At 47.3% G+C, this 23,878-nt stretch overlaps 1 protein-coding gene across 4 annotated transcripts; it reads right to left on the reverse strand.

Moving 5' to 3' along the window:
• Nucleotides 1–256: 256 nt before the first annotated feature.
• Nucleotides 257–22,303, reverse strand: SZRD1 (SUZ RNA binding domain containing 1). Of its 4 annotated transcripts, none has more exons than XM_019654914.1 (4): nt 22,200–22,303; nt 5,760–5,809; nt 3,823–4,074; nt 257–2,603 (listed from the first exon to the last, which is right to left on the reverse strand). In XM_019654914.1, the coding sequence occupies exons 1-4, from the start codon at nt 22,248–22,250 to the stop codon at nt 2,501–2,503; spliced, it is 456 nt and encodes a 151-aa protein (XP_019510459.1). In that variant the 5' UTR covers nt 22,251–22,303; the 3' UTR covers nt 257–2,500. The 4 variants fall into 4 exon arrangements, with proteins under 4 accessions (XP_019510459.1, XP_019510458.1, XP_019510460.1 ...); XM_019654913.1 differs by having other exon boundaries at nt 3,823–4,077; XM_019654915.1 differs by lacking the exon at nt 5,760–5,809 and having other exon boundaries at nt 3,823–4,077; nt 22,200–22,302.
• Nucleotides 22,304–23,878: the final 1,575 nt, after the last annotated feature.

The raw sequence follows: 23,878 nt of genomic DNA on the forward strand, positions 1-23,878 counted from the left end.
GAATTTTACAGCAAACACCTACTCATCCAACCCTCTGCCAAGGGTTCTACTGTTGCCATTTTGCCATAGTTGCCTTATATCTATCCCTTTATATCTATTCATCAATCCATGCTGTTTTTGATTCGGTTCAAAGTAAATTATAGTCATTTCCCTCTAAATCAGCGGTTCTCAACCTGTGGGTCGCGACCCCTTTGGGGGTCGAATGACCCTTTCACAGGNACACACACACACACACACACACAAAATCCAAACCGTTCTCCCATCTCCCCTCCCACCTCCCCCCGACACAATAGTTTCCTGTTTTCATTTCTTTCCTTTTTTAAAAAATTTTTGCCTGCCACCTCTCCATCTGGGAGCCAAGGCTATGACTGCTGGTGGGTGGTGACAGGCACATGGCGGGCAGAAACCCTTCTTTGGCCGGAGGGAGGTGGGAGCACCAGTCCCTACTACATCAATCCACAGACACCCAGCAGCCGTCTTCCCTCTGGCTCCCGGTAGAAGGCGGCACGAACAGGTGGTCCCAACGGCTGAGCGATCGGCACTTCTGGCCTTCCCACCTGGCCTACCTCTACCCTTCTCCACCTGAGAGGATAGTCTCACCTTGGGCCAGAAACCACTCTTACATGAGGGACGGACACTATACAGTTAGAATGAGGAAGCCTGGTCAGGGCATGGAACTAGAAAGACAGCAGCCAACCCTCTCCCTTGCCCACTCCTAGAGGTAATTCCCCATCAAAACAGTCTGTGGGCACAACGCAACACGCCTGGGTTCTGACTGACCGAAGCTCCTTTCCGTGCCAGCTCTGCTTGCGGACAATTTCCGGGCTTCACACAGTTAGAAGGCTGTGCTGCGGACTAGCTGCTGCTTCAGTTAGCAGCTGGCCCTTCCTTCTAAGGGGAAGGTATAGTGGGACATGGCTTGCTGGGCCTGGCCCCATTCCCACAGGGCACGGCCGAGAGCCAGGCGAACCAAAGGTGAAGTGAGCCTGCGAAACCTAGCCTGCCACCTTGGCCACCACAAGCTGCCCTAATCACAAAATGTCATACCTACCACTGAGTGGGAGGCTGGCTGGCTGGCTGAGGGATAAGGCGCAGTGCAGCGGAAGGAGACCCGCAAGCCTGAGAGGAGCCAGGCTGGACACACACAGCTGCTCTGGGCAGCTGCCCTCAGCCTCTTCCACCTCCAGGAGCCAAAGCAAAGCTCTAGGTTCCAGGCACAGAGGCGAGGCTGCCTTCATTCCAGGCCCTCGCTCTGGAAAAGGGGTGAAGGGTAGCCTAGGTCTATGGGGAATCAGCCTGTCATCACCAATCCTTGCAACACACAGCCTGTCTCTTCCCACATGTACTCAGGATGGCCTACTCCCCAGGTAGTGATTTCACAAAGGAAAGGTACCAGCTATAGTTACCAAGCTGATGCCATCCACAGAGACGGCGCCCCACAGACACCTTCTGACCACACTAGCAGGAGGCTGGGTCCTGGAGCCAGACTCTCTCCTGGCTTTCCTTGTGCTGATGCAAAATACTGAGCATCGCGCATCCCTTACTTCTAAGCTCGGGAGTGCGGTCTCACTCCCTGCTCTCTTCTGCAAGTAGCAAGGCTGGCTGGTAGGGAACCACCCTGAGGGGTACGAGAAGGGGAAGTCTGTTCACTTTCCCCATCTCCCAAAATACTTGAGGTGGGGTTGGCACCCTCCCCAAGCTCTCTGGGCCTATAGAACTAGCCCAGTCTCCAGGTAGGGCCAAGATGCCTGGGGCTTAGCTGCGGGGAGGGAGGTATAGGCATGGGGTGCTCATCTGTCCTGGGGGCTAGACAGCCCTGCCCCTTTTCTGGGCGGCAGTAGGAATACAGAAGCTCAGCTCACCAAAATCCTATTGGTTTATGTTTCTAGTGAATTTCCCAGAAACATTTTTAAGTAGACTACCAAACTACCCTTTCTCAATTAAAAATTCATTAAACTGCTAAAACTCCTCCCATGCACTTTTTCTTGCAAATCAGATATTTTTATAAACAAACAAAAATAGAAAGGGGAAAAAAAAAGGATATTTTCAAAAGGAACTTGCTTTTAAGTGATGAAGACATGCACTTGGGGGTGGGTGGACGGGAGTTCTCATTTGTGTTTTGAAATCCCAAATTAATGAGCATGATAAACTTATTGCTGGCACTGGCTTGACCCCAAGTGGCCAAGTGGCACTGTCTGACTCTCTACTCTGAGTCCTCGGTGGGTCCCCCCAACCCTTCCCTAACCCCCATCCTTTCCCTTTCCGTTGACTTGGGGCAGCCCTTGTAGATGTGCCAATCACAGTGGGAAGGGGGTAAGGGGAGAGGTCACAGTGCATGGGGTTCAAGGTCACAGTGGGCAGAGCAAAGGGGATCACAGTGCAAGTAAATCAGGTCGTTCCCTCTGCTCAAGTCCAGCTGTCTGCCACGGCAGTGTGACCCGTGGCAGACGACCCAGGAGGCGGTGACGGCGGCAGCGGTGGCATCCTTCCTTGCCCGCATTTATCTGCGCTGTTTGAAGCCTTGTGACCCATCAGGACCCAAAGGCTGTCTGATCACATTATTGGGCTGCCTGCTGTCTTCGGGTTGGGAGATCCTGGTTGGCCTGAAGGGAAGAAAATCACAGGGAAGCTTGAAAAAAGATATAAAAGAGGTTCCCCAAATCTTAAAAGCAACCACCTCTGAAGCAGGGGCAGAAGTCACCATGGCTATCAGCCAGCTTGGGCTCCCTGAGCCTGCTTCTCTGGCAAGCAGACACAGGGCACCTCCAGGTTGGGGAGCCCTGGCATGGAGCGGGTGGCCCATGGCCACCTCCTAGCGCCTGGAGCACTCCTCCCCCCCAGGTTGGCTCACCATCATTCATCTGGAGGCAGAGGGGGTGCTCAGGGCCCAAGCTGTCCCGAGGCAGTGACCATGGGCAGCAACCCTCCACAGAACCACGTGGCACAGAGTGTTGGGGTCAAGGTAAAGACCCCTAACCCAGAGCTCAGCAGAGTGACCGGCAACCGCATCGCCACCTTCCTTCTTCTCTCCGAATCATGGGGTTAGTGGTTGACTCACGTCACTATGGGAGACTAAAAGGAAATGGGACTTTTTCTATGCTGCCAAGTGATGGCATAGAGGAACGATAACAGAAGCCTCCAAAATAGTGAAGGGACAGAACGAAGGCACATGGGTGAGTTCTTCACGTGCCAGAATACCAAGCCCAGGAGGCTCTCAAAATTAGAAAGATGCTGTTTGAACAAATGCTGCTTTATCAGGAGGTGACAAACTTAAATACAACCTCTAGAACAGCGGAGAAAAAAAATTCCAGGAATAAAAAACAATTTCAAAAATTCACAAAAATATCACTCTGGGCTATTATGAGGCCCAGAAGGTAACATGTAAACACTGAACTGGGCATTTTCCATTGTGCCAGGCAGGGTTCCCAGAACTCTCATTTAATTGCACATAACTTGATGAGACAGGTATTATCGTCCCATTTTTCAGATTAGGCTATGAAGGTACAGAGAGGTTAAGCAGCTCTAGGTTAAGCAGAAGTAAGTGGCAAAGGTGGGCTTCAACTCTAGCAGAGTTCGACTCAAAGCCCATGCCTTGAACCTGTATGTGCCCCCGGTGCCTCAGAGACAGTGTGCCAGCAAACCACGACCTCCTCAAAGGTTTTGGAACCATCCGGCCAGCGCAGTACCATGAACTGGCCCCACCTGGAGGGCTGGTGGCTGGAGCCGCGATGGTTCCAGCCCTGACTCGAGGCTGCCCCCTCGCCCCCTCCTCCAGGTGGCCTGGTGGAGGGGCAGATGGTCAGCCCTGCCAGCTCCACTCACCTGTCGAGGATGGGTTTCTCTTGCTCCTCCTCAGGGCTGGCGCTGCCCAGGATCCGCTTCCGGGCCTCGGCGTACTCTGCCTCGCGCTGTGCTAGGGACTTGACGGGAAGGGCTGGCCTGCTGGTGGAGTTGGGGCTGCTGACCACACCGTTGCTGGTGGGCCTCTTGAGGATGCGTATCTGTGGGGGGGGCCCCGTGGGAAGGCTATCGTCCTGAATCACAATGGGCACTTTGGGAGGAGATTTGGATTTCCTGCTGACAAAGAGCAAACACAGCTTCACAAGTCCTACCCTGGACTGCAGAGGCCTGTCCATGCCCCACAGCCACCCCTCGTCACTTCCCTCCTCCTCCCCTCCTGTTTCTCGTCATTATCCTCCAGTCTCTGACCAGGCATCAAAATCCTCATTCCTCACGCAAGAAGGGTTTCTCAGAAGCTCACACAAGCTCCAGTCTGCTCCTCAGACCTGAGCCCAGGCAAAGGGGGCTGTAACTCCATCTCATTTCCTGGGACTTCTAGCCCTGTGTTCATCACAGTTACATCAAGCACTGTTTGGCCCCTGTGGCAAGACATTTCCAGTCCAGAATCCAGTGACTTCCATACACAGACCAGAGCGCACCAGGCTGGTGTGGTGGGAGCCCCGTAGCTTGGGGGTCAGCAAAGTCTTCCTCCCAGCAAGGTCTTCCACCACATGTGTTCAAACCAGTCAGAACTCTACCAAGCAGCCCACTCTGCCATCCCTGCCTGGCATCAAGACAGGATTTACCAAACTGCCTCCACCTTCTGGGGAGTGACCTGCGCCTCCCAGAGACAAACTACATCAAACAACGGGATCGCCTCTTCAGCAGAGCTCCTGAGCAGAGACACCTCCCTCACCGGGGCTCTCTGGGATGCTGGACGCGGCGGGGCTGGGGTGAAGGATGGTCCTAGAAACAGTGCTTGGCAGTGCTCAAGGGAGAAGCATTGTCCAAGGCTGGTGGGTGTGCACATCAGGTGATGTGTCCACAGGAGAGGTGGAAAACAACACAGGAAGGAAAAGAAACAGAAGCCACGGGAGAAAAGGGGTGCAGGCAGGAGTGACCACCCTCAACAGCCATGAAGACCCTCTCCAGGGCAGTCGACTAGCTTCTCTTCAGCACCAAACAGCCCACAGGGGTCTGTTTTCAGAGCCTTGGTTGTCAGGAGAGGTAGGGACCGGGGGAACTGAGCTGCTGTCAGGGGAACCAGAGCAGGTCGTGGGCAGGATGGGAATGTCATGGCAAGGGGACTGTAACCAGGTGTCAGTGTAGTTGCTGAGATAAGCATTCAGACAAGGAGCCAGCAATCTGATCAGAGGCGGGGAGCCAGGAAAGCTAGCGGGCGGGCAGGGCATGCCAGAGGTCCCTGGGGGAGCCAACAGGTTACCTAAGCCCAGAGACAGGCTGCTGAAGTCCACTTTCACCTGCTTTGGAAAAACCTGCTTCCTTGGCTGTATGGGTGGGGAAAGAAGCCATTCTTAAAGGTTGAAGAATTTCCGAGAAGCTTTTCTTCCAGGACACCCCTATGATTCCCCAAGCCATCAAGTCACAGAGGGCCCTGAGAAATCATCTGTGCAACCTCCTAGGTCACAGAGAAAGAAACTGACGTCCAGAAGGGGAAACAACTTGCCCCAAACCTCAGCGCAACTGAGAGCAGAGCCAGGCCTCAAACCCACGTCTCCTGTTCTGTCACCTCCCCACCTGCCATCACACCGCCTCACACAGGGCGCCCACTGAGGTAGGAGGCAGGGGTAACACTCCAGCGTCACTCCCCAGACCTCGAGCCACCATGTCCTTGAGGGATGGCTTCGCTGCCCAGGGGCCTGACCTACGAACCCTAACGGCCAGCTGGAGAATACCACTGACTGTACAGCTCTCAGATGGCAGAGAGCATGAGCCCTCAGACCAGATAGCAGCCTTACCTCTCCTTTTGTGTGATCTTCAGTTTTTTTTCCAACCGTCTGTCTATTTCCTAGAGGAAAAAAATGTATATAAAAAGTGGAAAAAATCTCTCTCAAGTAAAAACTTACGTACGTCTTTATTTTCAGAGCTAAGGGCAGTCAACTCTCTGACCAGGGACATGACAGTGGCTTTCGAGGTAACAGATGCGGACCTCCCTTGACTAGACTCTGGGGTTTGGGGACCTCACTCCCTGCGGGTTCATCTCCCTCCATCCCCATGGCCACGGCGATCATTCTAGACCTCATCATTCGGCTGGGTTCTTTGCAGAGCCTCCACTAGCCTCCTGACCTCCAATCTGTCCTTCACAGAGCCACTCAAATCAACTTTCAAACACAAATCTGACTGTGTCACTTCCCCACTTAAAATGCTACAACTACTTGCCGGATCAAGTCCAAGCTCCTAAGCACGCCTCACCCATACCTTCCTTTATCTTCTGGTTCCTGTGTCAGAACCACAGCAAAACTGAGCTTACTAACCCCCAGAACCCAGGGTGCTGGTCCACCTGCCCGCACTGTCCAAATCCCCTCCCCTTGCAAACTCCCATTAACCCTGCAAACCCCAGCTGGCTGTCCACCTCTGCTTTGTGAAGTCTCCTCTGATCCTGTACTGTTAATCCCTGCTCCTCAGAGATAAGCTGTCCCTTTTACACTCCTTCATGATCACATGTATCACATATTTTATAATCTCTCTGTTTTTTTACTGTCAAGGATTTGAACTCTCTGTGACTAGCACCTAGCGAAAGGTCTAGAGAAAAACAGAAGCCTAAAGTCTGTGAAACAGGATGGCAGTCTGAGCCATCAGATCCGCAGCACCAGGAACTCCATGAAACCTCCACACACTCATGCACGAGGATCCAAACGCTGGATAGGGGGCAGCTGTGCACAGAGCACAGACCACTTGTCTAGGCTCCTTGGCTGTCCCACTACTTTTTCTTCCAAAATGTTCCACTCAACCATCCTCCGTGAGGGCAAGACCATCTAGCTACTGGAGAGGGGAGAAACTGTATACAAAATTATGTATTTCTCTGGAGAGAAGATCTGTAACAGTGGTTCTCAACCAGGGGACATCTGGCAATGTCTGGAGATATTTTGGGATGTTACTACTGGAGAGGAGGTGCTATTGGCCTCTAGTGAGGGAAGGCCAGGGATGCTGCTAAAATCCTATAATGCACAAATGTCAATAGTGCTGAGGTTGAGAAACCCTAGCTTATAAGATACGTGGGATTTTCAAAGGCGTCTGTTACTTGCAAAATGTTAAGTATCACTGCCTTAGAACGAAGTCTTTGAAATTTGCTGAGATCCACCTCAGGGCCCAGTGAGCAGCCAGCTTTCACAAATGCTCTGTATGTCTTAAAAATGGACTCTATTCTACAGTGAAGGGTGCAGTTCAAGCTGGTTAACTATATTGTTCAAATCTTCTTAATGCTTACTGATTTGATTGATCTACTGACTAACGGAAAGAATCAAAATTTATTCTTTCTAGTAAATTAAAGTTTCCCATTATGAAGTGACCTTTTCTACCTTAAAATATATTGTTTAATATTAATAAAGCCATGCCAATTGCCTTTTGGTTAGTATTCCCTGGACATGTGCTTCTCTCTTTTACTTTTCATCTTTCCAATGTCCTTTTTTTCCTCTCCTATAACCAGTATGAAGCTGGACTTAAATCTAGTCTGACACTGACACTCATTCTGATTGGTGCTGAGTTGTGTTTAAGATTTTTTGTTTTTATGAAAGACCCAAAATATATTTAGGCAAGCACAACAGACTGTATTCTGAGGGCTAGGAAACCTCTAGAATGAAAATCTCTCAGTCAAGCTTGGAACACAAGTTGACACCCAGTGACCGAATGGAAAAGGGGCACCGAGAGTAAGAGAACGACCTGATGTTGTCTGTGAACTGACAAGGCACTCAGAGAAAATCTATGCCCACAGCATAGCCTGTGTCAGAATTGCAATTCTTCCAAGTTTGTTTGTTTGTTTGTTTGGAGTAATACCAGTGTCACTCCCTGAGTAAATATTATGTCTCATGTTAGTCTAATGACCATTACCTTTTAAGGGCTTTTCAAGGCTTTCCACAAATAACTTAACGGTTTTCAAGTTCCACACAGTATCATTTTGCTCCAATCTGAAAATGAGGCTGCCCGTTCAAGTTCCTCCATCATAAAAGCAAAGTTTACCATCTGTGGGACTTAGATGCCCTCAGACAGAGTCAAAACCAAGTGCCTCCACAGGCCAGGCAAGGGGCCAGACTCCACAGGCAGGGAGCACAGTGGGGAAGTGAAGGGGCTACAAAGCCCCAAAGAGCACTCGATTTGTTATTTTAAGAGAAACCCTAATTCAAGACTTTTATGGGAAAGCTCTAAAATTTTAAACCTTACATGAACTCTTGCTTTCATATCACTGTCAGGGCCAAATAAGATATATAGGCAAATGGGCCTAATATATTAGCTGATTTAAAAAAAAAATTGTGGTAAACTATATATTCCATTAGCTGAATCTGATGGGTCTCATCCAGGTTTCCTCTCAGGAGAGCACATTCTTTCTTCTTTCTCTAGGGCCTTAGGGAAGACAGAGGACCTGCCTAGGCCCAATGGAGCCTGGGTGGAGAAAAGCCCTTCAAAAGGGCATATGGAGTGTGTTCGAGTCTGAGTAAATGTGCCTCTGTCCCCAAACTAGAATATGACCAGGATATAAAACTACTGGCTTTAAAAATAATGCCTTATGTCAATATAATGTTTTATGGCTATCAACACACTTTCCTAAACACTTATTTTCTGCTCAGACTAACCCTGTGTGATAGACAAAGTAGCTTTTAGCCTTCTGTCAGATGATGGTAACGTGGCTCAGGGCGATTAAGGAACTTTTACCCAAGGTCCCAAATTAGTACATCGTACAGGCAGCCCTAGAACTGGAGCCTTTGGAGGCCCTACCCCAGGCTTCCGCATGCTCCCAACTGCTCAAGCCCCTGGAGATGCTGGTAAATCCCTTAGATACTATCGACCCTCTGTGTCCCCCCTTTTCCCTGCATGCCACGTTGCTTCCTGGCACTCCAATAACTAACACTCCCATCGAACTCCATCACATCAGGTAGGCCAGCTTATCAGAGCTGAGGAGGAATTCTTCCATCAGATTAAAGAATGGGATAGAAACCCAGCAGCTTCGGTGGAAAGCTGATCCTGGCCCTCTCCAGCTGGCCACTGGACACCAGGTGCTCAGAGCCATCCCAGCAGGGGAGGGAGTGCTCTACGAGCAGCTGGAGAGGGCACTGCATCTCGTTCTGGATTCTGGCCAGGTATCATGAGTCAGTCCATTCTCTCCTTGGAAAAGGCCTTGCAATCAATCTGCTCTCAGATTCGTGCTCTGAAGAGCTGGACCAAGTTGAAACTTTCCTACAGGGCACACTCACTACAAGAATATTCGTTTCCTCCAGAGATGCACTAGCCCAATGGAATGAAATAGGCCTCAGAATGTTGTGAGGAAGCATCTAGATGTCGGGCCAACAAGGAATCTTATCACCCCAGGGCACCGTCTCTTTTTACAAGGATGCACACAACCCTGGCCCAAGGTCAAGGCTCCTGTGTTAGAAGCCCAACCTCCATGGCTAGTGAAAGGAATTCATAAGTGCATCACTCTTTGACTCTTCTCTGAGTGAGGAAGGGGCACAGGGCACAAGGCATGTGGTAGGGCATAAGCACATCAGAGAGGAGGTGCTAGGCAAGTTTGATTTCCTATGGCTTCCCCTGGAAAGGCTCTTTATTTTTTGCCAAGCAGCACTGAGCAGACTCCAGAAGATGACACTCTGTGCTCTCATCAGTGGGGTGGCCTCCTCTCTTTGGGTCAAAATCCTAAACAAAAGTCCTGTTGTTATCAAACGCAGGTATCACTTGCCCTGTGGGGCTACATCTCTACACAAATGAGGTCCGTGCTTCTTGGTCTGAGAGAACAAGCAAAACCAAAAGCAAGGAGTGGAGGCAGCACATCATGAAGAGCCACAGTGGGGAGCAGGGGGTCTGGGCAGAACCGGTCCCTCGTGGGAGGGAAAGGAGAGGCCACAGCCACCAGGTGAATGAAATCAGATGTCAACATCTGCAAATTCAACTCACCTGAGGAAGACGCAGTCACTAGCTGCTGACGCCCTTAACCTTGTAACCTTGTGTGAGCCTCTGGCAGAAAGTTGGGGGATGGAAGCATATGAGGGGAGAAGCAGGCAAGGGGACACTTCAAACAGCCTAATTTGTAACACAGCCACAATCTTCAAAAGGAACAAAGGAGACAAAGGGGATGGTGATGTATCTGCAAGGACAACAGATGACAATGACAGGGCCATTCCTGTAACATTAAGAGATGGATGAGGAAGGAAACAAGGTGAGAAGGGGGGAGGAGAAGAAAAGCAAAAGAGAGGAAAAAAAGGAGGCCTTGGTGCAAAGTACACCATCACAGCTGTACTGATTTGACCAGAATGTTCAAGAAAAGGACTTCCTCAGGTCACCCAGGGGTGATGAAGCCCTGGGGGACTGATTCAAACCAGCCAAACTCACAAGAGGCAGCGTGAACAAACCCAAATCTGCACCTGTTACACTACGGGGGGGTGGGTGTCTGCTCTTTCTGGTGCCTGAGCTGCTGTCACCTGCTCCCAGGGCCTCCCCCTCTGGTGCCAAAGGAGAGAACTGTCCTGCTTTACCGCCGCACCCTCTGGTAACCAAAGCAACTAACAAACTCCTATGAATTCAAGTCGTCCTGTATTAACCGGAGGTCTAAAAGGCACCCCTGGTTCCCAGCTCCGAGTTACGAAATACTTTATTTGTTATCAGTAACGGTTACTATGCAACTTTTCTCAGGTAATTTGCCCCTCTCAGTCAGTTTGCATTTCAGAAGATGTCATTTTCTGATTTTCCTCTCAAATTCAAGGAATAAGGACTGGTCTGTCCTCTCAGTGAACCACTATGTCCAACGGGCTCATCTGGTCTTGTCCAGCTGTCCACAATTGGGGAGCACATATCTACATCTAGACACTGGGGGTGTGTGTGTGTGTGTGTGTGAAGAAGAGGCAGGAACCCTGAGAGTACAAGGATTTCTCTCAGAACCAGAGCCTGACAGGTCTTGATGACCACAATGCCACCATTTTAGAAAAAAAAGCAAGGAGAAAAAAGATCCAGTAGGTGAAAATACCTTCCACAACATTCTGGCCCTGAATTCCACCACAGCAGGCAGTGCTCATGCTGGTCCTAATCTCTGTAAGTCGTGGGCAGGACCATCAGCGCCCACTCCCCTGGCTACAGGGTCACCTGTGTCAGGGTCTCCTGGGAGGGCAGTCTCCCCAGCAAGGCACCTATGTCTCCTATACCACAACTCTGGATGGGATTCTGGCTCCTCCCAAGAGGACCCCAATATCACTTTAGGAATAAAGCAAAAGGACTAACTCATAGAACCAACGAAACCTGGTCTAAAACTATCAGAGAAAAAGGTCTCTGTACCTTTAAAGTGTATCACTGGCTATTTTTAAGTCCAGCTGTGCAACCTATAGAGACTGTTCCCAACAATGTTCATATCGATTAGTTTAATTCTATGTCTCACCGCCGCCTTGTTTCTCTACATCAGTGGCGTGGCGGCGTCCTGCCCAGCAGGGCTGGCCATCTCCAGGGCCCCTGCTCATTCCCCCTGCCCTGGCTAACTCCAGAGAGGGCAGCACCCAAAGTCTTATCGCCCCAGATCTGATTCTACAACGATGCTTCAAGATCACAGTCAGATTAAAAAAAATTAACCCAACTCCTGAGCAAACACGACTGGATAAATCAAAAGCAGCAGAATTCAGAAGCTGAGAAACAAAAAGATCTATGGGGGCACCTCTAGGCCATGAATTCACCAGCTGCCTTTTTAATACAGGCTCAGGTTAGTCTGTTTGAAGGTTCCATTTCCCATAGAACATTCTTCCTTCCTCTGTTGCTCCCACAGTGAGGAAAAACATTCCACTGTAAGTGGGCCACTACAGGGCACAGGATATAGTTCTAAAATTCCCTCTAAGGAAGTCCATGCTTTGTTAATGTATCTCACAGGCCATTTTCCTTTAGCTTCATTGTAACAAAAAAAGTTGGAGACAAACATTTATGGAAAAACTACTATACATAAAGTAGGAGAATTGCCAGAGATGCTGGAGGCCCAGGGGTGGGAAAGGAGTCCCTGCTGGTGAGCAAAGCCCAGCGAGGTAGGAGAAGACAGATAAACCAATCACAGCTGCTGTATTAGTTGTATGAACAGTGTTTGGGGAAGAGAAATGGAGGGAGCAATCCTGCTGTCTGGGAAATCCTGACAAGTCTGGGAAAGCTGCAGGAACCTGAAGGACAAGGGTTTCAAGGAGAAGAAGGGGGCATAAAAAAAAAAATGGGGAAAAAGAGGACGAAAACATGAATAGAGGGAAAGGAAAAGGAAAAAGAACTCAAAATACTTCCTAAGCTAAGAGTCTAATCTAGAAAGGTTATCTATCGTACAGTGAACCTATGCCTTTTAATTGAGGTCTGGAAGACCATTTGAGGTAACGTTAGCTGCCGTCAGCAATGGCCTTTATTAGCTTGTATCAATACTACTCGAGGTGGTAAGAAAACAGAAGAACACCAGGAAGTAAACTGTTTCCTTTCCAGACACTGAGATTCCAAGTAATCCCTAAGTGTCCAGAAAAACTTTGAAGGGAAGACATAGGGTGATCACTTTATTTTTATTTTGCCAAGTAAAGATATTAGGGGGAAAATTATCACCTACTGTCACCATCACCATCATGTCACAAAATAAAGGACATTAAATTTTAAAAAAAAAAACCAAAACACACTACTCAAAAATCTACTGCAGAAAATTTGTTGTAATTCCTATGGCCAGCAAGATACAAATGTCAAGAAATTAGGGGAACCAGGAAACTATGAAGGGCTTTGGGGTGGTATGCTGTAAAGACAAAACAATTCTTACTTGTTTGTAAGGGAAAACCACTTCCTGCTTTCTTTCCCAAGTTCACTACAGCTTTCAGGATGTCTCTGCGTCTGCCCAGGAAGAGGAAATCCTTTGGGCACACTCTCCAGCTATGCCACCCAGTACAGTGGTGACTGCTATATGTGGCTGGTGAGCACTTGACACGTGGCCAGTCCAAACTGAGGTGTGCTGAAAGCGCCAAATGCATAGATTTCCCAGACTTAGTACAAAGGAGAGCGTAAAATAGTTCATTAACATATTTTCAACATTGATTACAGGCTGACATAATACTATTTTGGATATACTGGGTTAAATTAAAAATGCTAAATTTCACCTGTTTTTTATTCTTTTAAAATGTGGCTCCTAGAAATTTTAAAATCAGATATATGACAACACTGTTTTAGATCTAACCTTAGAATAAGACATATAGAGATATAGCTGCTGTACATTTAATCTTTCAGCAGCTAGCAACCGAGCACCTTAGGGACCCAGGGGGCATGCTGATTATTGACATGCAGAACGTACTCCGATGAGTCCTATTTGTCATGATGGCATGACAGCAGCTAGCAAACCAACAACAGCAACAGCAACAACCGAGGGCCCGGTGTTCGGCGCAGGCCCTGGTCTGAGTAACATTCACCATCTCACTCCAGTCCAGCTCTCTGAGCCCCACCATCCCACTGAAACTGTTCTTGTCGAAGTCACCAATGACCTCCACTGCTGCCAAGTTCAGTGGTAAATTCGAAACCTTCATTTTCCTCAAGCTCTCAGCAGCACCCACCAACGCTCAACGCTCCTTTCTTAAAGCATCTTCTTGGCCTTCCAGGCACCCCTCTCCTGGTCTCCTTCTCAGGCTCCATACTCGATGTCGCCTGTAACAGGATAGAGTCCTCTCTCTTCCTCAGCTGATCCTTGCGGTTGGAGGGTTTGTACCTCTCCTCTTTTGTAGCTATGTTGATTTATTAAGTGATCTCATCTAGTTCCACAGCTTTAAAAACACTGATATACAAATGCCAACTCGTCATACAACTGGATTTCAAAAAGCTCCTCCCCTTATCATGCCTGAAACCAAACTCTGATTCCACCCGCTCGCCCAAGCCTGCTTCTGCCACGTGCCCTCTGCGCAGCCCATCTCAGTGATTCCAGTCCCCGAGCAGCTCAGGCCAAAGCCTTTAGGGCCGTCATCCCTGATGCCTCCTGCACACTCCCACATCAGCAGATCTCGTTGGTTCTGCTTTCAAAACGGATCCCGAATTTTCTCAACACTTCTGCTGCTGTGACCATGCTGGTCCAAATTACCCAAAGCCTCTGAATGGACGGCTACAACAGCATCCTAGTCAGTCTCCGCTTCCACTCCTGCCCCTACAGTTTATTTTACACACAGCATGCAGGATGATCCTTTTCAAAACCACCTTAGCCTCTGCTCAACACACTTGCGTTGCCTCCTATTTCAAGGTGATATCCACCATGGCCCACCAGTCTCTCCTGGATCTGGCTTCCAGCTACCTCTGACCTCATCTCCTACCACTTTCCCCTTCACCCACTCCTTCACACCGACCCCCACTGTTCCTCATAGAAAACAAGCAGCTGCAGTCTCAGGGTCTTTGCACCGGAGGTTCCCTCTGCCAGGAATTCACTTTCACCAGTGTCTACACAGCTTACTCTCACTTCCTTCAGGTCTCCCCGCCTATCTTTATTTGAGAGGCCTTCTCAGATCATTTTTTACAAACTGGCACCCCTGCCAGTCACTTTCTATGCCCCCAATGCTTTATTTTTCTTCACTGTGTGTGTGTGTATGAAACATTATTTACTGTTTACTGTCCATCTTTCTCCACTAGAAAGCTTTGTGGAGCCAGAATCTGAACTGGGTCTATCTGGGTCTGAAGGTAGAGACGCTATCTGTATTCAAAATAAGAGCTATGGCCGTTTTAGGCATTTCTCAGCAGTAGTGGTGGCAGCAGCGTTCTCCAAGCACCTGCCACAGGTATGCGTGAGAAAGGCACTGTGTCCTCCCTGTACTACCTCTAATCCTCACCACACCCACGGGATGTACAGAAGCCTGCTGCATGCTTAGGGGTAAAATGACTTGCCTAAGGCCACTTAACTCTTGGGTTGTCAGAAAAGTCATGACGCATTTTTGCAACGAAAAACATAGAAAAAAACACGTCACGACTTTTCCGACAACTCAATAGTAAGTGACAGAACTGAACCCTAAACCTCAAAAGGAGAAAGCAAACAATTCAGGCGAGTGGCTGGTAAACGGCCACGGGCACTAGTAAGCAGGATACAGGCTAACAGGGAACGCCTGCCTGCCCGCACCCCAGGTTCCTCAGGAAGGACTAGAGCAGCAGCAGACCACAACGGAGCTGAATCCTGATGGCCAGATCTTAAATCTATGAAGAAGTACCCACAAGGAAAGAGACGGTGTCTAGCAATTTAGATGTATCCCAGGCTGGAGGGCCTGGGAAACTCTGTAACTGCCATCCTGAGACAATGTATTTGTCTGGTTTTGAGCGCCTCTTCAAAGGGTCTCCATGGGGGAGGGAGTCCATACAGACCTTTACCTTAACGGGAGGAACAGGCAGGGGTGGGAGTAATGGCGGTGAGCCTACTCTTGGAATAAAACAGGGGGTAGGGTCTAATGGGGCTCCCCTTTTTCATGTTTATTACTGCTTTTCCCTTTTGGTTTTCACACAACACTGAGTAATACAACTGTCAGAAGAAACAGTATATCAGTCCTCAGGGGAGCGAGAAAGAGACCCCTCAGCCAGTCTTGGGAACTCTACACCTAAATGGACCGACGCCACCCTGTCAGTGGCTGGACAACCAGGGAAAAGCATTCCCTACACGCAGGGCAACAACACTCTCCGTTCCAACATCCGCCTGTGAACGATGCTGTATTTAACTCTCACCACCACGCAAGGCAGGTTAATCCAATTTTACAAATGAGGAAAATAAAGCTGAAAGCGAGGCAGTGATTTGTCCAAAAATCAGACCTGGCACTTCAACACTGAGCCTAGTCTTCTGACTTCTATTGCCACAGATGGAGAAAGTGGGTCACTGACTGGCAGAGGTGACTTATCCTTTCCTGCCACTTTTTTATAATGAAGACAGCAAGGCTCCTCTCCCAAAGGAAATATTAGGCATGCAGGCAAAGTCACTACATGTCCTCCCCACCGCCAGGTTTTATTCTAACACGCAAGGGCGCTGCCATCAAAGGTGCACAGCAGAGGCAGCAAACAATGGCTACAGGGCCAAGCCAATAAAATACATGGCTCCAGTAGGCAGGACAGAACACAATAGGAAATAGTACCATGAGGGGCTGCAGAGGAGAGGAGAGCAACCAAGACACGGTAAAGGTATTCAAATTCAACATTTAAAAACCAATGTGCACCCCTCCCCCCCCAAAAAAACCTTTAGGCCAAATATCCAAGGAATGCCAGTTTGCATACAGATATAGGATTCTAAGACAGCAGAGTTGTTAAATCTTCTCAAGAGATCTAGAGCAAACTTATTTGTCTTTCCATTGGCCAGATGTTAAAAAGTTATTTCCCATATATGATCAAGATTTCAACCAGCATCTCACTTGCAGTCACTGTTCCTTGTATTACAACCAACAGCAGCATTGTCCTTTTGGCTCCTAAATCCTAATTTTATCAGTTCAATCATCCAGGGTGTCAATCTCAGGAGAAACAAATAGGTAATACTTCAAAGGAACTAGCAACTAAGCATAGTAAAGCACTTAACTAGTTAATTATTTACTAAGAAGCAAAGGTAGACAAACTGTCCAAAAAGGTCCCGAAGAGTGAAGCCACCAGCCAGGGTTGGGATAGATGATGTTGTGATTTCCTTTGCTGGACAATGGCAATAATAGTTTCTACCCTCACTAGGCCAGGGATACTGAACGGGATAATGAATGTAAGTCTGCACTCCACCTGGCCTGTAGCAAGCCCTCAGGCTGCTATCTAAATAGGGGCCGGTGAGATTTGGGAGCTTGCAGGTTTACACAGTGTCCATTCACCAGTGAGACGTGCAACTAGGTGGCAGAAACAACTGACAGCTAGATGATCACATACGCTTTTATAAGCCAGGAAGGCCAGAGCATGAGGGATGAGAATTTGGCTCTCCAGGTCTCTCAAGAGTGGTGACAGTCCTGACCTTTCCAGACTCAAGGCATAACTGTCCTGTACAATCTCATCTAAGGCTCACGCCTCTGAAGAATGCAATTTTAACTGTACATATTTATTATTCCTTTTAGAAAGGAATGACTGTTATTTCCTGTGTTCATTTTATAAGGGAAAGAGTTCTGGGTGTGGGGAGGGGGATGACCCACCCACTGTGACGGACACTTTGAAATGTCTTACCCTCAGGGATAGGATTCTTTATTTACATACAGACCACTCTTGGGATTTGTTGCTAATTGTGGCAATTAGCAACACTTGTAGTGGTTACTTTTAACCTTAATCTTTCCATCAACATCCTGCATAGAACCGCATGTTAAAGAGAAGCATGGTTGGCACAGGCTAGCAGAGTTAAAATCACTTGGGATGAGAAATCTCTATGGTTACTACTTTAAAAAAAAAATCATTTCATTCTGTATTTTGGCCACAGATATAAGTAGCTAAACTCAATCTTCTCCTAGGAAACCAACAAGTCAGTAGTTGTCCTGACAAGAAAAAATTTTCTATGCAGGAAAGAACACACCCTACCTTGTGAAGGCTAGCGACCTGATATAGCCAGAAACTGATGTTAACTTTGTGAGGGGCCCACCGCAGTGGAAACTGGAAAGAAAAGGCTGGCCCCAAGAATATGTCTGAGTCATCAGACCTAAACAACAGTGCCTTCTCTCTTGCGGGATTTTACCAAAAGCTTTACAACGATACACTAAGTTCTCTCCTGTTACAGAAAAAAAAGCAAAAAGGCCTGGGATTGCCCGAATTTTCAGCCCACAGCAACCATGGCAGTTCTCTTGAACAGCCAGAGCACGCTGGAAACAGGCCCCCCATGCAGCCTCAATGAAAAGAGCTGAGAAGTTACTAGTGAAAAGCTCATTATCCTCCTTTCTTTGAAACCACAATGAAACATCTTTTTCCAGAGTCCCAGCGACAGACTGCTTAGCCCAATCATATCTAAACTGGTCAGTTGGCTTTATAGAAATTCCCCTCTGAGCAAATCACATTTCCTAGCACTCAATCCTCCCCAAAGGACCAGGAACAGCTTAGAAATGGCTCCTTCAAGGCATAGAACACCGGGATTTGTGCTTTCTGATACCACAAATCTTAAATGTCTTCTTTAATATACAGACATAAGTCAGCACCAGGTAGCCCTGAAATAACTGTTATTTGCCCACTACCCACAGCCACTGCACACATTCCACAATGACAGCGGTTACAGATAGTGCTGAAGACCCCAAAGTAAGGTGGCAGCCATGCTTCAGGGAGAATGGCCTCTTCTCTAAAGAAAGAGAAGTAAATCAGTTTTTATCTCTTAAATTAAAATCTATGTCACTACTCTGCTAAAAACACCTCCGAAAGCTCTCTTCTGCTTTCAGGAAAAAAGTCCAACCAAGCTCCAGAACCACGTACAAAGAGGCCCTTCTGGATCTGGTCCCTGCATACCTCTCTGGCCACATCTCTTTCCACTCGGGCCTGCCAAACCCCCTACCCTCTAGCCAGGAGGAAATACTGTAGCTCTTCCAATGCTGGACTCTCTTCTCTGGCTGCCTCCTTGCATGTGTGGGCGTTGGCCCTACACTCTACCTGCCCCTCCCAGACTTACTACTGCTTAATTCAACTGGTCCTTTGAATCTTAATTTAGGCATCACCTTCTCTACAAGACTGTCTCTGATCCCAGCCATGGTACCCCATCTATGCCTCTTCCAAAAAAGTGCTGCCTAATCTGACTCCTCCACTGGACTGTGCCCAATGCCTGGTATGCAGCAGGTATTCAATGTTTACTGAAACCTTCCTACAGGCTTACATACCACCCAGCATCATTGATGGGGTAATGTTCAGATGACTAGCTCAATGAAGGTAGAAAGAAAACATAAACTTGAATTCTTAGTCCAGGAGACGTGTCGTCCTTCAACTTACTTAAGATGCATTTTCTTCCAATTGCTACGTGACTTGCTCTTGCGAAAAGGATGAAAGGTAACTTCCGAGATGCAAGAAAATTAGAGACGTTGCCAATGCTTTATAATAACTACCAGTCCAATTTTGTTCATGTACCATCTACCTTCCCCTAGGACTGGGTTAGCTCATTATCAACAAGAAGGACTAGGCTGTGTGTGTGTATATATATATATATATATATATATATATATATATATATATATATATTTGTCTAAATAACAGGTGAATATAAAGCTTCAAACCATCAGGAACTGAGCAAATATTGATCTGATATTGGCAGGAGCACAAAGATGTCTTCCAATACAAAAGGCTCCATTTGTCCCTTTAGATATGCTTAAGACTAAGGATACAATTCAGAGTTTGCATCAACATTAATTCAATTTTACATTTTTATTTCTCCCAAAGGCAGTATATTTTCAAAGAATCATTTCCTTGGTGAAGTTTATGTTGTATTTCTTGACTTGTCCTTTGATTGGGGATGTAACTCTTTGGGAGGAAACAGGTAAAGGAACAATTTTATATGAGGCAAGTGTTCATCATACTAACTAAAGGCAAAAAGCTGCCTATTTATAGAACATATGAGGTGTTTCTCAGAGTCAGTCTTCCAAAAATGACACAATAGGACTGTACTGAGTATCGGTATTCTGAAAGCATGCAGGAAACAATGACCTCAGACGTACTGACAAATAAGAGAAAAATTCTACCATGATGTCAAAAGTTTTTTTGTGGTAGAGGACATGGAGCACCAAAAGCCTATACTTTCAAAGATTAAAACTGCCTCAGGGTTACATAAAGTTTGAATGTTCACCTTAAGAATGAGTCAACCCCCATTTGCTAGTCCTCTTGCCACCCAGGTTGGGTGGTTGGTTTATTTATTTATTTTGCAAGAGGGGAGTAACTTAATGCTCATTACCATATATCAGGAGGCAGAGTAACTTGAAGCTAAGACTTTTAAATATGCAACTGGCTGCATCTGAAAGACATGTACAGTCAGTTGGCTTCTCAGTGATGTGAACATAGGGCTTCATCCCCTCCCTGGCTCCCCCTCCTTCAAAAGTGCACATTTATAAGACCCTCCGTGAAGTTTGAAAAGGGAATCAAATTCATGAGAGCCTTCAAACATTAAGCCCAAGGTAAACATATTCAAAATGAAGTTAATGCCCAACTTCCAAGTCTTCCCCAGGTTCCCAGGTTGGGAGGCAGAAAAATGCTAGAGAATGAACCCACCCAGCTTTGGGGTCAGGCAGGCTCAGGGCCAATCCCCAGCTTCTCCCACTTACTGTGTGTGACCTTAAGCAAGACAGGTTACTCCCTAAACTCAGTTCCCTTGTTTATAAAAGGAGGATCATGTCTCTTAAAGGTTCAATTCAATAAAAGGTACATAAGGGAACTTGCATTTTGGCAGTTACTGCTCATTATGTCAATGGGGCAAGGTTTGGGTTCCATCTCTGTACCTGGAACTTTAAAAAGGCGTTATTTACTAAAGTAAAAGATAGTAGAAAGAATGCTGGTTACGCATCAGAAAGATCTAAGTTAAACCTTATTTATTCAGCTGTAAAATGCAATGCTGGGCTAACTGATCCATCTCTAAGCAACTTACCCCACCTGAAAAACTAAAGTAACTCCCAGGTTCTGAAGCCTACATTCATTTTTGTTCATTTTCTTATTTCTTTAACATGAGGAACTCATGTCCCTTAGAAATAGGTGAGGAAACACAAAGAAAAAGACAACGTGCTCAAGAAATTTATCATTTGAGTCACACCCAAAATGTAGGCCACACTTTTTTGCAAGGGGCAGGCATGAGGGGTGTCTGAATGATTCACTAACAGTGGTAGGTAACAAACTCCTCTACCGGAAATTCTGCATTCTCCAGCACAAAGTCACTGCAAAGCACACTCACTGCCTAGCACACAGCAGACGCTCAAAAATGATTCTTCATCGAATAAATATCAAAATGACACCTGTTGCTCCCTTTAAAATTTTTCAATTGCTCTCCTTACTCCAGACAAAATCCAAGAAAGATGGTTGTCACATAAGAACTGTACTAAATACCTTCTGAACGAATTCATCCTTTATTCCCAATTATGCTAAGTGGAAAAACAAACACTGGAAAAGAAATGCTGAACCATCAAAAAAATAAATAAAATCCTTCCAAGCCAAGTGTCAATATTCCTATACAGATACACCCACCACTGCCAGGGTCAGTTTCTTGGTCTTTTTCGGAGCTGACAAGCACCCTCAAAGGCGCTTGGAGATGAAAACCCAGCTCCTGTTCTACCCTTGTACCTTCAGCTATACCCTCCCTATTCCCAACAATTAAACCTTTAAGGTGGATGTCACTTGAGCCAGCACTGAACAGACATAAACATGGGGAGGCCAAAAAGACATCTCCCCATCTTCACAAGGATCACCATAGAACCACAAACTCTGAAAAGACCAAATTAATCACGCACCTAATAGAATTGGCTGCTCCGGCTTGGGATAAACTATTTTGGTACAGCTTCTGGAGGCAAATAAAAACTCCAAAAAGCAAGTCGAACTGTCCATTTCCCCCTCCTCTCCCAGGAATGCGGCTACTTTATACTGTATATCACGCACACACTCCCCGCCTCAACCCCGGCGAGCATACTCCGAGACCCTCCCTCCGGGATCAGATCGTTGGGTGGTCCCCGGGGAGAAGGGCTGCCCAGTGGCCTTACGGTGGTTCTGGCAGGGTCCCCGGGAGACCTGCCTGCAACGGGGCTCTCAGAGTAAAACTGAAAAAAACCCCAGGCTCGCCCACCGTGGCGGATGGCGCAAAGCGGTGGGGGATTTTAGCAGAGAGGGGCCCAGAGACGACTCAATTTCCCTTCCTGCCCTTCTCTAGAGCCGGGCATGCAGCCCAGGTCCGCGCACCACCCCCACACCCGACACACACACTGTGTCTCGCTCATCAGAGCACATGAACTTTAAAATGGTGCCTCGGCCCCGGGGCGGGGGGGGGGATGTCCGACGGGAAAGGGAAAAAAAAGCCCGACACGAGCAAGCGGGCGCGGGGACTAGGATGAGGCCTTGGGTGGCGGGTGGGGCGCTCCGGGTGACGCGCACGTCGGTGGGGTTGGAGGGAGGCGCACCGGGCAAAGGTGGAGGGAGAAATGGAACGCGGCCCCTTTAAGAGGCCTTCACAGCGCTCAGGGACCGGGGACCTCTCCACTACCCCGGCCCGGCGTGTGGGGCCCTTCCTTGGGGAGAACCATCCCCGGACCCGCTCCCCGGAGGCTTCCCTCGCGCCAGGTCCCTCCCGGCCCAGCCCCGGGGCGGCGGCTCCTCCTTACCCCGCTGTCTGCCGCCTCCTCCCAGCTCTCAGCGACCTCCTCATCTTCCATCTTACTCGCCGCTTCCCTCCTCCCCCAACCCCCTCCACGCGCCTGCGCCCTGATACGCGCCTCCGTCGCGGGCGCCGGCACGCAAGGCTTTACTTAATGGACCCCGCCCCCGCCAAACACGGAAGAAGCTCCAGACAAGGGTCCTAGAGCGTCGAGAAAGCCATCTTGGAAGAGGGCAGACAAATTAAAGTTGCCATTTTCCTTAATGGCAACGTGTTACATCTCACGCTGAATGAGAGTCCATGTGAATCTTCGCCTTGAGTATGGGAAGTGTGTTCTTTGGAATCATCTTTTCTAAGGGCAGGCAATTGGGGGGAAAAAAATTTTTTTTAAGTGAGTTGTAGTTTTCATAAAGTGCAAATTATGGTTTTTCAAAATTCTAAAAACACTTTATATCTCAACAAAGGGTGAAAATATCTGCTGATGCATAAACATTTTATTATTTCTATCTGATAGGGTGAAAATGATTACAGTATTTCCTGCTCATAAAGCAGTATTCCAAGCATCTATCAATGCTGCTTTATATTCTACGTGAGGTAAAGACATTACTGTTATTGGTAATATTGCACCTGAACTGGACAACCAGAAAAACTAAAGTTCTCCTGAGTCTTTAATGACAAATACATACATTAGCATTACCTTAAAAATGTATGTATGCATCTTTCTGAACAGTGTTCCTGTTTTATTTTTGGTTTAAGTGGAGACCTTGGGCTTTAAAAAGTTCGACTTTGGACACTTCCAACTTCAACAAACTGATCTTATGCAAGTTACTTAATGTTTCTGTGCCTTAATTTACTCCAAGTGTAAAAAAAAGAATAATAATAGTAGTAGCTGCTTCAAAGGTAGATTGTGAGGTTTAAATGAGTTACTATGCTGAAAAGCTTAGAACAGTGCTTGATCCATAGTAAGAGTTATGCCTTAAGATTTATAATTTTCACCTCTCACCGTCTTTCCCAAATCACAAAAGCAGGGGAAAAAGCAAACACCATGTGTTTTTATTCTCACTGACATGTTCCTTGTTCCTGTAGGCCTCTCGGTATTCAAAACATGCCATTCAGTAGTGTTGCATTTGGCTGCTATAATCAAGTTATCTGAATTGGAATGTGTTTTTTAGCATGTCATTAATTGTTCTGAAGGAACAGCTTCCTGTTGTGAAATTTTGCCATTTGTATTCCTAATGATTATTATAATAAATTGCAGTCATGTGTTGTTTATTGAGAAGTTAAAGTGACATGCTACTAATTCTCTGGTTTCACCATTTTCTATCTCTGAAATATCACTCATCTCTGGGTCTGTCCTCAGTCCACTGTTCTTATCTAGATGCTCATGGTGTAAGCCACCCACTGAATGCTGAAGACTCCCAAATTTGATTTCCAGCCCTGAACGGACCTGGTGTTTCTGATTCATACGATAGGCTTCTTACTAGCATCTCCACGTGGATATTCATTCCACTAGCAGCTCAAATTCTCTATGTCTAAAATACAATAGACTGACCAACCTCAAAGATAAAGATTTTGTTTTGTTCACTCTGGATCTATATTTACTTTGAATACAGTCTCCTGTGAACTAGTCTTTTAAGTGAATTATCCTGACTGAGCCTTGGCGACAGCAAGGTGGATGAGACGGTC

The sequence above is a fragment of the Hipposideros armiger genome, unplaced genomic scaffold, assembly GCF_001890085.2.
Source record: "Hipposideros armiger isolate ML-2016 unplaced genomic scaffold, ASM189008v1 scaffold_232, whole genome shotgun sequence".
Classification (NCBI taxonomy): domain Eukaryota; kingdom Metazoa; phylum Chordata; class Mammalia; order Chiroptera; family Hipposideridae; genus Hipposideros; species Hipposideros armiger.

Coding starts and splice junctions, on each gene's coding strand:
- SZRD1 (XM_019654913.1), bottom strand. CDS start 22,250: ATGGAAGATGAGGAGGTCGCTGAGAGCTGGGAGGAGGCGGCAGACAGC. Junction 5,810..22,199: donor AGGAGGCGGCAGACAGCGGG/GTAAGGAGGAGC, acceptor TTTTTCCTCTAG/GAAATAGACAGACGGTTGGA. Junction 4,078..5,759: donor AAGATCACACAAAAGGAGAG/GTAAGGCTGCTA, acceptor GCTCTTTGTCAG/CAGGAAATCCAAATCTCCTC.